We start from the raw sequence: 15000 nt of genomic DNA, 5'->3' as shown, positions 1-15000 counted from the left end.
GTTTCAGGGCTATTGAACCAATTTAATCAGAACTGGTTTATGGTGGTAAGACAAGGGGGGTCACGAGAGGTCATTTGGGAGGATTTACATGTGAGACTATGTGGGATAGTGTGCCTGTCTGTGCTCTGCCCTGCCCTGCATACCAGTGTCAACGTTAAGACCACAACTTCTACAGGGCTCAGTCTTCCCTGTCGTTCATAGACTGTTACTTATACTCTATACTTTCACTACCCTCTCAAAGCTTTAGCTCATACTTTGAAATTACCACATTTTACACAATGTTTTCTTTCTTTATTAAATGAGTGGGGACTAACCGCTAGACAACCTGAGGCCACTCACTTTACACAATGTTAACACACCCTCTCTCTTTCTCTCTCTCTCTCTCTTTCTCTGCTATCTGTCGCCCTCCTCTCTAGCTGTCCGGTGGCTGTGAGTTGACCGTGGTCCTGTTGGACTTCTCGGCGGGCGGGGCCGAGGAGCTGAGTGTTCGTTGCGGTCAGACCGTGGAGCTGGTGGAGCGGTCCAGTGAGCGATCGGGCTGGTGTCTGGTCAGGACCACAGACCACACCCCTCTACAGGAGGGCCTGGTACCCATGACTGCCCTCTGCCTTTCCCACTCCCACAGCGCTGACATGGACGGCTTGATGCCTGCCACCACCAACACTGCCACCGCTGGGAAAGGTGAGACTGACGGAGTTCTGGGGTGGAATGCGTGGGAACGTATGGGGAGCTCCATTAGGAAAGTCATTTTGATACTTTTGTAAAAAGTGTTTGTTGTTTTAGCTGAATTCCTAGTGGTTTTACCTTGGTGAGGTCTGCAGAGTTACTTTCTCACTCTTGGAGGTACAGAAACACAACTCCATCTCTGGTCATTATGGTGACCTGTGTCAGTCCAGTCTGGTGGCCTTCAAATAGGAAGTGGTATTATTGTTCTTGGGTCACTTCCTCTCTGCTGCTGTTAATTTCCTGTTTAATCTAGGGGAAATTTCAACATCCCACTCAAGAACGTTCTCAACTGCCAAAATGCTGACGTGCATAACTCTAAAATACTCCATGAACATTTACATTTGATATACGTAGCAAATCAGGGCCCAGATTTATAATTTTTTATTTTATTTCACCTTTATTTAACCAGGTAGGCAAGTTGAGAACAAGTTCTCATTTACTATTGCCACCTGGCCAAGATAAAGTAAAGCAGTTCGACAACATACAACAACACAGAGTTACACCTGGAGTAAAACAAACATACAGTCAATAATACAGTAGAAAAATAAGTCTATATACATTGTGAGCAAATGAGGTGAGATAAGGGAGGTAAAGGCAAAAAAAAGGCCATGGTGGCGAAGTAAATACAATATAGCAAGTAAAACACTGGAATGGTAGATTTGCAGTAGGTGAATGTGCAAAGTAGAAATAGAGATAATGGGGTGCAAAGGAGCAAAATAAATAAATACATAAATACAGTAGGGGAAGAGGTAGTTGTTTGGGCTAAATTATAGATGGGCTATGTACAGGTGCAGTGATCTGTGAGCTGCTCTGACAGCTGGTGCTTAAAGCTAGTGAGGGAGGTAAGTGTTTCTAGTTTCAGAGATTTTTGTAGTTCGTTCCAGTCATTGGCAGCAGAGAACTGGAAGGAGAGACGGCCAAAGGAGGAATTGGCTTTGGGGGTGACCAGAGAGATATACCTGCTGGAGCGAGTGCTACAGGTGGGTGCTGCTATGGTGACCAGTGAGCGGAGATAAGGGGGGACTTTACCTAGCAGGGTCTTGTAGATGACCTGGAGCCAGTGGGCTTGGCGACGATTATGAAGCGAGGGCCAGCCAACGAGAGCGTACAGGTCGCAGTGGTGGGTAGTATATGGGGCTTTGGTGACAAAACGGATGGCACTGTGATAGACTACATCCAATTTGCTGAGTAGAGTGTTGGAGGCTATTTTGTAAATGACGTCGAGGATCGGTAGGATGGTCAGTTTTACGAGGGTATGTTTGGCAGCATGAGTGAAGGATGCTTTGTTGCGAAATAGGAAGCCAATTCTAGATTTAACTTTGGATTGGAGATGTTTGATGTGAGTCTGGAAGGAGAGTTTACAGTCTAACCAGACACCTAGGTATTTGTAGTTGTCCACATATTCTAAGTCAGAACCGTCCAGAGTAGTGATGCTGGACAGGTGGGCAGGTGCAGGCAGCGATCGATTGAAGAGCATGCATTTAGTTTTACTTGTATTTAGGAGCAGTTGGAGGCCACGGAAGGAGAGTTGTATGGCAAAAAAAAAAAGCCTTCTTAAGAAGACATTTCTTCTTAACTGCCATTTTTTCCTTAACTTCTATGGGCTAGGTGGGACGTTTCCACTAGTCAACAGCCAGTGGAATTGCGTGGCGCGAAATACAAATACCTCAAAAATACTATAACTTCAATTTCTCAAACATATGACTATTTTACACCATTTTAAAGACAAGACTCTCGTTAATCTAACCACATTGTCCGATTTCAAAAAGGCTTTACAGCGAAAGCAAAACATTAGATTATGTCAGGAGAGTACCCTGCCAAAAATAATCACATAGCCATTTTCAAAGCAAGCATATATGTCACAAAACCCAAAACCACAGCTAAATGCAGCACTAACCTTTGATGATCTTCATCAGATGACACTCCTAGGACATTATGTTATACAATACATGCATGTTTTGTTCAATCAAGTTCATATTTATATAAAAAAAACAGCTTTTTACATTAGCATGTGATGTTCAGAACTAGCATACCCACCGAAAACGTCCGGTGAATTTACTAAATTACTCATGATAAACGTTGACAAAATACATAACAATTATTTAAAGAATTATAGATACAGAACTCCTTTATGCAAACGCTATGTCAGATTTTAAAATAGCTTTTCGGCGAAAGCACATTTTGCAATATTCTGAGTACATAGCTCGGCCATCACAGGCTAGGTAATTTGACACCCACCAAGTTTGGGGCTCACTAAACTCAGAATTACTATTAGAAAAATTGGATTACCTTTGCTGTTCTTTGTCAGAATGCACTCCCAGGACTTCTACTTCAACAACAAATGTTGTTTTGGTTCCAAATAATCCATAGTTATATCCAAATACCTCCGTTTTGTTCATGCGTTCAGGTCACTATCCGAAGGGTAACGCGCGAGCGCATTTCGTGACGAAAAAATTCAAAATATTCCATTATCGTACTTAGAAGCATGTCAAACGCTGTTTAAAATCAATTTTTATGCTATTTTTCTCATAAAATAGCGATAATATTCCAACCAGGCAACGTTGTATTCATTCAAAGGCTGAAAGAAAAAAATTGAGAATTCTCGTGACTGCGCATCTCAGTCTCACTGTCCCCAGGCTGACCACTTACAAACTCTGCTGCTGTACTTTGCCCAGAGACAGCAGACACCCCATTCCACTTTCTGGCGGCTTTAGAGAGCCAATGGAAGCCTTAGAAAGTGTCACGTTACAGCACAGATGCTGTATTTTTGATAGAGATGCAACAGAAGGACAACAAATTGTCAGACAGGGCACTTCCTGTATGGAATCTTCTCAGGTTTTGGCCTGCCATATGAGTTCTGTTATACTCACAGACACCATACAAACAGTTTTAGAAACTTTAGAGTGTTTTCTATCCAAATCTACTAATTATATGCGTATTCTCATTTCTGGGCAAGAGTAGTAACCAGTTTAAATCGGGTACGTTTTTTATCCGTCTGTGAAAATACTGCCCCCTAGCCCCAACAGGTTAATGATAGACTTAAGAAGAAAGTTAAGCAAATTTGCTGTTCCTCAAAAAAGTTATTGGAAATGTTCTTGCCAATGGAACATGTTTAATTCACTCACAAACTTCATCTGAAAGTTTCAGTATTGATTATTTTAAACCACAGAACATGTTTTAGAACAGTAATCTCAGTAAGAAATATGCTAACATGATTGCCACTGCTAGATTTATAGCTAGCTAAGACGGTTGCCTAGCAACAAACATCTTAAGAAGATTTGTAAGAAGATATTTAAGAAGTTCATAAGAAAATCATTACATCTTACGATATTGTTGAGGAATTGCAAATCTTATGAACTTATAAAAAAAAAAATCTTAAGAATCTTCTTAAGTGTTTGCGTAAGAAGTGTTTTGTGACTCCAGCCAAAGAGAGAGGGAAGGCAGGCAAAAAGAGAAGTGAAGAAAAGAGCAGAACAGAAAGGAGCTTTAGATGATGGTAATTCAGTCTGACGGGCGTTCACTCAAACAAACAGTCTTCAATCTTTCATTTTTTACCTCTGCATTATAAATACAGTTTAGTGTAGTTCCTGAAACTCACTATGGGACTCCCTCTGTCTGTGTGTGTGTGTGTGTGTGTGTGTGTGTGTGTGTGTGTGTGTGTGTGTGTGTGTGTGTGTGTGTGTGTGTGTGTGTGTGTGTGTGTGTGTGTGTGTGTGTGTGTGTGTGTGTGTGTGTGTGTGTGTGTGTGAAGGTTAACTTACAAGCTGGGTAACTATCGTACCAGTTTTAATCTCCAGTTTGTTGTGGCAGCTCAGAATAAAGAATTCCTGCCTGACCTGAGAACACGCACACAGACACACACATACAGTACACACACACACAAGGGTAAAGGTAAACCCACAGGTGGAGTTCAGAGGTTTATACATTGACCTGACTGTCAAACATTGACGCTAAAGTTAAAACCCAACACACACGTCCTGTGTGTGTGTGTGTGTGTGTGTGTGTGTGTGTGTGTGTGTGTGTGTGTGTGTGTGTGTGTGTGTGTGTGTGTGTGTGTGTGTGTGTGTGTGTGTGTGTGTGTGTGTGTGTGTCTGTGTGTGTGTGTGTGTGTGTGTGTGTGTGTGTGTACGGCATGGGAAAACAATACTAGTAGAAGCACAGCAGGTGAAAACTGCAGTGTCCTACTTTAGAGTGTAACACACATTAAATACATGACCACACAGACACACATTCACACACAATGTCTCTCAATCATTTAACTTCATTCACTAGTTATCTAACTTAATCCCGCCTCTTTCCTTAGAACCGCTCAGCTCTAACTCCGCCTTTATAAACAGTTTAGATCTCAGAGTTGAGTTCAGTTTGAGTCTGGAGTTAGGAGAAGAACCTCTATCCCTCCTCTCTCTGTCTGTCTGTCTCTCTGTCTGTCTGTCTCTCTGTCTGGGTGAGGTGGTAGGGGGGAGGCATGCGCAGGAGGAGAGGCTGTTGCTCCAGGGTTTGGGGTTGGATCCTGGGAGAGATTGATGAGACAGGTGAGTGTGTGTGTGTGTGGGTGGGTGGGTGGGTGGGTGGGTGTGTGGGTGGGTGGGTGTGTGTGGGTGTGTGTGGGTGGGTGGGTGTGTGTGTGTGTGGGTGGGTGGGTGGGTGGGTGGGTGTGTGGGTGGGTGGGTGTGTGTGGGTGGGTGGGTGTGTGTGTGTGTGTGTGGGTGGGTGGGTGTGTGTGGGTGTGTGTGTGGGTGGGTGGGTGTGTGTGGGTGTGTGCGGGCATGCGTGCGTGCGTGCGGTAGTATAGCTGACTTTGCTTTGATTTGGTCCTATGATGCGTGTTGTTGTAGTTGTTGGATAGAGTGGGAGATAGAAAAAGAGAGAGGGAGAGAGGTAGAGAGAGAGAGAGTGAGGTAGAGAGAGAGGGGTAGAGGTAGAGAGGGAGAGAGGTAGAGGTAGAGAGAGAGAGGTAGAGAGAGTGGGGAAGAGGTAGAGAGAGAGAGAGACAGAGAGAGAGAGGTAGAGAGAGAGAGAGGGGTAGAGAGAGAGAGAGACAGAGAGCTAGAGAGAGAGAGAGGTAGAGAGAAAGGAGAGAGCGAGGTAGAGGTAGAGAGAGAGAGAGAGGTAGAAAGAGAGAGAGAGAGGTAGAGGTAGAGAGCGAGAGAGAGGTAGAGAGAAAGAGAGAGAGCGAGGTAGAGGTAGAGAGAGAGAGAGAGGTAGAAAGAGAGAGAGAGAGGTAGAGGTAGAGAGCGAGAGAGAGGTAGAGAGAAAGAGAGATTGTAAGAGCAACATGGACACATAAGCTGATGTTTTGCCAGGCTAGGACAATGTATTAATAGTTATGATCTTCTAACATATCCCATTTACAACACACATACACACACAGATTTGGTGGCCATACCTGAAATTCCTCCACTCCATCTCTCTGCCTCTGTCCGTGTCCATGTCTGTTTGGCTACTAGACTAGTTAGTCAGGTTATTCTAGTTAGTCAGGTTTCGCTCACTCATTACTGCTGAAATTGCTCCAGATACGTTCACCCACCCACCCGGAAACACACTTATCCCTGGGCGTTGTGTTTGTTGTTTCTGTGTGTGCAGTTGGGTCAGTCATACAGAAACCGAGAGTTCCTGTGGTCTGGGGTTTGTTGTCTCAGAGGAAGTTTACCTGAGAAAGGGAACTGCCGTCCACCCAAAGCCTGCACTTTCCCCCCTCTCTCCTTTCCTCCTCCCTCCTTCTCTCTCACTCTCTCCCACCTCTTCTCCCTCCTTCTGCAGTTTTTGTCAACCCAGCATGCTGTACTTCCCTCACTACCGCTCTCTCTCTCCCTCCACCCTCCCTTCTTCCCTTCTTCCCACCCTTTCTCTTCCCTCCTGCAGTCCTATCGAACAACAACACACTTACAATACTTTGAGAGATATTCCTTTCAAAACCTATATCTTTAGGAGGGGGTTGTATACTACATTCCAAAATCATGTGCATTAATATGGAGTTGGTCCCCAGTTTGCTGCTATAACAGCCTCCACTCTTCTGGGAAGGCTTTACACTGTGTTGGAACATTGCTGCGGGGACTTGCTTCCATTCAGCCAAAAGCGCATTAGTGAGGTCGGGCACTGATGTTGGGCAATCAGGCCTGGCTCGCAGTCGGCGTTCCAATTCATCCCAAAGGTGTTCGATGGGGTTGAGGTCAGGGCTCTGTGCAGGCCAGTCAAGTTTTTCCACATGGATCTCGGCAAACCATTTCTGTATGGACATCGCTTTGTGCATGGGGGCATTGTCATGCTGAAACAGGAAAGGGCCTTCTCCAAACTGTTGGAACAAAAGCACAGAATCATCTAGAATGTCATTGTAGCGTTAAGATTTCCCTTCACTGGAACTAAGGAGACTAGCCCGAACCATGAAAAACAGCGCCAGACCATTATTCCTCCTCCACCAAACTTTACAGTTGGCACTATGCATTTGGGCAGGTGGCGTTCTCCTGGCATCCACCAAACCCAGATTCGTCTGTCAGACTGCCAGATGGTGAAGCGTGATTCATCACTCTAGAGAATACGTTTCCACTGCGCCAGAGTCCAATGGCAGCGAGCTTTACACCATTCCAGCCAACGCTTTCCACAGGGTGATCTTAGGCTTGTGTGCGGCTGCTCAGCTATGGAAACCCATTTCATAAAGCCACCGACGAACAGTTCTTGTGCTGACGTTGCTTCCAGAGGCAGTTTGGAACTCGGTAGTGAGTGTTGTGACCGAGGACAGACAATTTTTACGCGCTACGCGCTTCACCACTTGGCGATCCCTTTCTGTGAGTTTGTGTGGCCTAGCACTTCGCTGCTGAGCCATTGTTGCTCCACTTCACAATAACTTGTTGGATAGGTGGCATCCTATGACTGTGCCACGTTGACAGTCATTGAGCTCTTCATTAAGCCCATTCTACTGCCAATGTTTGTCTATGTAGATTGCATGGCTGTGTGTTCAATTTTATACACCCGTCAGCAACTGGTGTGGCTGAAATAGCCAAATCCACTAATTTGAACTAATTTTTGAATATACAGTGTATTCAGAAAGTATTCAAACCCCTTCACTTTTTCCACATTTTGTTACGTTACAGCCTTATTCTAAAATGAATTAAATAGTTTTTCCCCCTAATCAATCTACACACAATACCCCATAATGACAAAACAAAAACAGGTTTATATAATTTTTTTTATTTATAATATATATTTTTTTGAAATATCAAATTTACATAAGTATTAAGACCCAGTACTTAAGACCCAGAACTTTTTTACTCAGTACTTTGTTGAAGCATCTTTGGCAGCGACTACAGCCTTGTGTCACGTCCTGACCATGGTAAGCTGTTATTTTCTATGGTAGAGTAGGTCAGGGCTTGACAGGGGGGTTTTCTAGTTTAGTTTTTCTATGTTGTTATGTTCTAGTTTTGTATTTCTATGTTGGGTTGTTCTAGTTTTTGTATTTCTATGTTGGGCTTTGTTTGAGATGATCTCCAATTAGAGGTAGCTGGTCATCGTTGTCTCTAATTGGAGGTCATATTTAAGTTGGTGTTTGTCCCACCTGGGTTTGTGGGAGATACATTTTGAGTAGTGTATGTTTCACCTCTGTGTCACGGTTTGTTGTTTTGTCATTCAGTTTATTTATGTATTGCATAGTTTCACAGTATAAATAAAATGTGGAACGACACACACGCTGCACTTTGGTCCGCTCATTCCTATGACAACCGTGACACCTTGAGTCTTCTTGGGTATAACGCTACAAGCTTGGCACACCTGTATTTGGGGAGTTTCTCCCATTCTTCTGTGCAGATCCTCTCAAGCTCTGTCAGGTTGGATGGGGAGCGTCCACAGCTATGTTCAGGTCTCTACAGAGATGTTCGATTGGGTTCAAGTCCGGGCTCTGGCTGGGCCACTCAGTGACATTCAGAGATTTGGTCCCGAAGCCACTCCTGCTGTAAGGGGTGGGTAACCGGTGGCAGGGAAGTCAGACGCAGGAGAGCAGAACTTGGTAATAGCCGGAGCAGTTTAACAGCAAAACCAACGGCATAAAAATAACAAGATATGGGTACAAAACCCGCCGCGCACCAATCAACACGTGCACAAGCACTTACAATAAACAATCCCACACAAAGATATGGGGGGTAAGAGAGGGTTAACGACACAACAAGAGATTGAGGGAATTGAAACCAGGTGTGAGGAAAAACAAGACAAAACAAATGGAAAATGAAAAGTGGATCGATGATGGCTAGAAGACCGGCGACACCGACCGCCGAGCGCCGCCCGAACAAGGAGAGGACCCGACTTCGGCGGAAGTCGTGACAACTGCATTTTCTTGGCTGTGTACTTATGGCCATTGTCCTGTTGGAAGGTGAACCTTTTCCCCAGTCTGAGGTCCTGAGCTCTTTGGAGCAGGTTTTTATCAAGGACCTCTCTAATACTTTGCTCCATTCATCTTTACCTGGATCCTGACTAGTCTCCCTGTCCCTGACGCTGAAAAACATCCCCACAGCATGATGCTGCAACCACATGCTTCACCGTAGGGATGGTATTGGCCAGGTGATGAGCGGTGCCTGGTTTCCTCCAGATGTGGCACTTGGCATTCAGGCCAAATCTTGGTTTCATCAGACCAGAGAATCTGTTTCTCATGGTCTGAGAGTCCTTTAGGTGCCTTTTGGCAAACTCCAAGTGGGCTGCCAGTTGCATTTTACTGAGGAGTTGCTTCCGTCTGGCCACTCTACCATAAAGGCCTAATTGGTGGAGTGTTGCAGAGATGGTTGTCCTTCTGGAAGGTTCTCCCATCTCCACAGAGGAACTCTGGAGCTCTGTCAGAGTGACCATCGGGTTCTTGGTCACCTCCGTGACCAAGGCCCTTCTCCCCTGATTGCTCAGTTTGGGCGGGTGGCCAGCTCTAGGAAGCGTCTTGGCAGTTCTAAACTTCTTCCATTTAATAATGAAATTTAGATTTAAACCCGTCTGTCAAGATGGCCTGAGTTCTGTCGCTAAGATAATTCTGAAACCATAAACAGGCTGTATATCCCAGGCCTGTGCTTGATAACTTCAGCAAAACAGAATGATCAACAGTGTCAAACGCCTTTGACAGGTCAATAAAGAAGGACGCACAGATCTTTTTAGCATCCCAGGCATTGACAAGATCCTTAACAACTAGTGTGGCTGCTGTGGTAGTATTATGCCCAGGTCTAAACCTGGATTGGTTTATATTAAGAATACAATTATCAGATAAAAAGGAACGAGGTTGTGCATTAACCAAGGATTCAAGAATCCTAGCTAAACAAGGTAGTCTTGAAATGGGGACATAGTTGTCAAGATCCTTTGTATCAGTGAATTTCTGAAATGAAAACTCCTGCCCAGCATTTTTAGTATCATACAATAGTTTTCACCATCAACATCCAAACTACTCTTTTCAAGAGCTGGCTTTGAAATGCATTCAAATATATAGCCCGCTGATATACAATGGTGATTAAATACATTGATGATATCAATTTTGTCAGTAAAAGAGCAAGAATCTAAATTAATTTCATGGGGGAGAGAAGAGGAGACACAACCCTTCAGTGATTTAACAGCTTTCCAAAATGTAGCTGGGTTCCCTGTACATTCAGATAGTGTATCAACATAATAATCTGATTTTGCTTTTTAACTAGTTTTACACCCAGATTTCTCAATCGCCTTAAAGACTGCCAGTCTGGGCCCGAATCTGTGAATTTATCTTTGGCCCAGGCAGCATCTCTGTTGTGTATGACTTCAGATAGCTCAGGACTGAACCAAGGGCAAGACCTATTTTTAATTCTCCATTTTTCAAGGGAGCATGTTTATCTACAATACAATTGAAAACATTTGAGAAGTGGTTCAGAGCCAACTCTGGGTCAGGTATAGATGCAATACAATCAAAGTCACCAAAATAAAAATCTCCAAAAAAGGCCTGTTTATTGAAATGTTTAAAATCCCTCTTGTTGATAGAACGAGGTTTGGATCTTGGCATCCGTGTATCCCTGACACATACAATGGGACAGTGGTCACTAATATCCAAAGCAAACACTCCACTTCCAGCATATTTCTCTGGAGTATTTGTAAATATGAGGTCAATCGAAGTCAATTTCGTAAGGTCCTTGAAGTTTGGACATGTAAATTTGTAATCAGCTGGGTCAAATTTAGATGAGTACAAAAATCCTTTAAACAGTCTGTCACGTTCTGACCAGTAAAAAGGGTTATTTGTTATTGTAGGTTGGTCAGGACGTGGCAGGGGTGTGTTTGTTTTGTGTTGTCGGGGTTTTTGGGTATTGTTCTATATTTTGTATTTCTATGTTCGTATTTCTAGTATTTGTATTTCTATGTTAGTTTTGGGAACGACCTCCAATTAGAAGCAGCTGGTTGTCGTTGCTTTTAATTGGAGGCCATATTTATATGGGTTTATTTTCTATTGTGTTTGTGGGTGATTGTTCCATGAGTAGGCAAGGTTACCTTACAGGACTGTCGTGCGTTTTCTTGTTTTGTTTCAGTGTTCACGTATGAATAAAAATATAAGTATGGACACTTACCACGCTGCGTATTGGTCCGATATTTCTTACTCTTCATCAGAAGACGAAACGTATGACAGAATCACCCACCAAACGAGGACCAAGCAGTGGAGGTGGGAGCAGCAGGAGGTGTATACGGAGTCACGGACTTGGGAGGAGATACTGGCTGGAGAAGGACCATGGAGGAAGACTGGAGAGGATCGAGAACGTTATTCGGGAACACGGCTGGCAAGGAAGCCTGAGACGCAGCCCCCAATAAAAAATGTTGGGGGGGGCACACGGGTAAGTTGGCTAGGCCAGGAAGGGGACCTGAGCCAACTTCCCGTGCTTATTATGGGGAGCGTTGGACCAAGAAAACACCACGCTATGCGAAGATATGCACTGTATCACCAGTGCGCACCTATAGGCCGGTGCGGTCGATACCAGCACTTCGCCCGTGCTGGGCTATGGTAACTATCCAGCCAGAACGGGTTATGCAGGCTGTGTCCTTCAGACCTCCAGTGCGTAGTCAATGCCCCGTGTATCCAGTTCCTTCTCCTCGCACTAGCTTTGAGGTGCGTGTCCCTAGTCTGGCGCCTCCTAAGCCAGCCCCACGCACCAGGCTTCCAGTGCGCATTCCCTGTCCAGGACTTCTGGCAACAGTGCCCCGTCCAGAGTGTCCGGCAACAGTGCGCCGTCCAGAGTGTCCGGCAACAGTGCGCCGTCCAGAGTGTCCGGCAACAGTGCCCCGTCCAGAGTGTCCGGCAACAGTTCCCCGTCCAGAGCTTCCGGTGACAGTGCCCCGTCTAGAGACGGCCCACGGTCCGGAGCCAGCAGAGACGGCCCACGGTCCGGAGCCGACAGAGACGGCTCACGGTCCGGAGCCGACAGAGACGGCCCACGGTCCGGAGCCGACAGAGACGGCCCACGGTCCGGAGCCGACAGAGACGGCCCACGGTCCGGAGCCGACAGAGACGGCCCACGGTCCGGAACCGGCGCAGCCAGAGTCGCCCTACAGCCCAAGGTCTTCAGCGGGGGTGGACAGGTTAGGTTGGGGACTAAGGCCAGAGCCTGAGCCACCTCCATAAGAGGAGGATTGGGGGGGGGGTGTAGCAGGGGAGCCGTCGGTGACGGTAGCCACCCTCCCTTCCCTCCCTTTAGTTTAGGATTCATTTTTGTTTTGGGGTTTATTTTTTTGTGTTTCTTTTTTTGTGTGTGAGGTGCATCCGGGGTCTGCACCTTTGGGGGGGTACTTTCACGTTCTGACCAGTAAAAAGGGTTATTTGTTATTGTAGGTTGGTCAGGACGTGGCAGGGGTGTGTTTGTTTTGTGTTGTCGGGGTTTTGGGGTATTGTTCTATGTTTTGTATTTCTATGTTCGTATTTCTAGTATTTGTATTTGTATGTTAGTTTTGGGAACGACCTCCAATTAGAAGCAGCTGGTTGTCGTTGCTTCTAATTGGAAGCTATATTTATATGGGTTTATTTTCTATTGTGTTTGTGGGTGATTGTTCCATGTATAGGCAAGGTTACCTTACAGGACTGTCGTGCGTTTTCTTGTTTTGTTTCAGTGTTCACGTATGAATAAAAATATAAGTATGGACACTTACCACGCTGCGTATTGGTCCGATATTTCTTACTCTTCATCAGAAGACGAAATGTATGACACAGTCAGCATCCTGCGTTCCCCATGCAAGATTAAAATCTCCAGAAATGAACACCTCTGGGGTAGTAAAAATGGCAAATAAATCAGTGAGTTCATTTAGTACACATTTCTTGGCGGAGGAGGGTGGACGATAGATTCCTATAACTTATTTTTGAGTTTGAACCCAACTGAAGACTTAAAGCCAACAATTGAAATTGTTTAGGACGGGAGGTAGCCTTTAACCTGTTGAGGACAGACGTTCCGCTAGCGGAACCCTGTTCTGCCTGCGGAACCCCTAGCCAACAGCCAATGGCATCGCACGGCGCGAAATACAAAACCAACTAAAATACCACAATTCAATTTTCTCAAACAATCAACTATTTTACACCATTTTAAAGATAAGACTCTCGTTAATCTAACCACATTGTCCGATTTCAAAAAGGCTTTACAGCGAAAGCAAAACATTAGATTATGTTAGGAGAGTACATAGACACAAATACTCACACAGCCATTTTCCAAGCAAGCATATATGTCACAAAAACCAAAACCACAGCTAAATGCAGCACTAACCTTTGATGATCTTCATCAGATGACACTCCTAGGACAGTATGTTATACAATACATGCATGTTTTGTTCAATCAAGTTCATATTTATATAAAAAAAACAGCTATTTACATTAGTATGTGATGTTCAGAACTAGCATACCCACCGAAAACTTCCGGTGAATTTACTAAATTACTCATGATAAACGTTGACAAAATACATTAAGAATTATAGATACAGAACTCCTTTATGCAATCGCTATGTCCGATTTTAAAATAGCTTTTCGGCGAAAGCACATTTTGCAATATTCTGAGTACATAGCTCGGCCATCACGGCTAGCTATTTTGACATCTGCCAACTTCGGGGTCACCTAAACTCAGAATTACTATTAGAAAAATTGGATTACCTTTGCTGTTCTTTGTCAGAATGCACTCCCAGGACTTCTACTTCAACAACAAATGTTGATTTGGTTTCAAATAATCCATAGTTATATTCAAATAGCTCCGTTTTGTTCGTGCGTTCAGGTCACTATCCGAAGGGTGACGCACGAGCGCATTTCGTGACCAAAAAATTCTAAATATTCCATTACCGTACTTAGAAGCATGTCAAACGCTTGTCAAACGCATGTCAAACGCAAAAAAAATTGAGTAGTCTCGTGACCGCGTATCTCCAGTGTCACTGTCCCCAGGCTGACCACTCACAAACTCTCCTGCTGTTCTTCGCCCAGAGACAGCAGACACCCCATTCCACTTTCTGGCGGCTTTGGAGAGCCAATGGAAGCCTTAGAAAATGTCACGTTACAGCACATATGCTGTATTTTCGATAGAGATGCAACAGAAGGACAACAAATTGTCAGACAGGGCACTTCCTGTATGGAATCTTCTCAGGTTATGGCCTGCCATATGAGTTCTGTTATACTCACAGATACCATTCAAACAGTTTTAGAAACTTTAGAGTGTTTTCTATCCAAATCTACTAATTATATGCATATTCTAGTTTCTGGGCAGGAGTAGTAACCAGATTAAATCGGGTACGTTTTTTATCCGTCCATGAAAATGCTGCCCCCTATCCCAAAGAAGTTAACAGAGACACAGAAATAATATTCTTTGTGTAAATAGCAACACCACCCCCTTTGCCTTTCCTATCAGCACTAAACACATTGTAACCAACCATATCAACCTCAGAGTCCAGGGTTTTATCAGTTAACCAGGTTTCAGATAAAATAAAAATATCAGGGTCTGCCTGAGAGGCCCAGATCATGACATGATCCATTTTAGGTAATAAACTACGAATATTAAGATGTAAAAATGTCAAACCTTTTCTACATTTAAAATCGCACAGAGTTTCAATACAAGTCAGATTATTTTGAGATTTCAGAACAACAGGAGACTCAAAGATTGGATTATACCTATTAGGAAAAGAAAACAAAGTAGGAATAGCAATAACATTTCTCTGGTTAACACCATTAGGCATGTCACCACTTTCAGATACAACATGTGGAACTCTCACAGTGACCAAAGAGAAGATGGTGAAAACTGACTTACATGTAATGCTAATATTGTCCTCACATCAATTTAGTTCACCAAG

The 15000-nt window shown here is 44.2% G+C and overlaps 1 protein-coding gene across 1 annotated transcript in view; it reads left to right on the top strand.

Moving 5' to 3' along the window:
* The window catches only part of LOC106575692 (kalirin-like), a 112774-nt gene that overhangs the window by 88103 nt on the left and 9671 nt on the right, over positions 1-15000 (top strand). The window contains 1 exon segment of the mRNA XM_045699281.1: positions 417-681. Within this exon segment, the coding sequence (XP_045555237.1) occupies positions 417-681 (265 nt within the window).

The sequence above is a fragment of the Salmo salar genome, chromosome ssa17 (genome assembly GCF_905237065.1).
Source record: "Salmo salar chromosome ssa17, Ssal_v3.1, whole genome shotgun sequence".
In the NCBI taxonomy this organism is placed as follows: Eukaryota; Metazoa; Chordata; class Actinopteri; order Salmoniformes; family Salmonidae; genus Salmo; species Salmo salar.
This window is presented reverse-complemented; position numbering and strand designations above follow the sequence as displayed.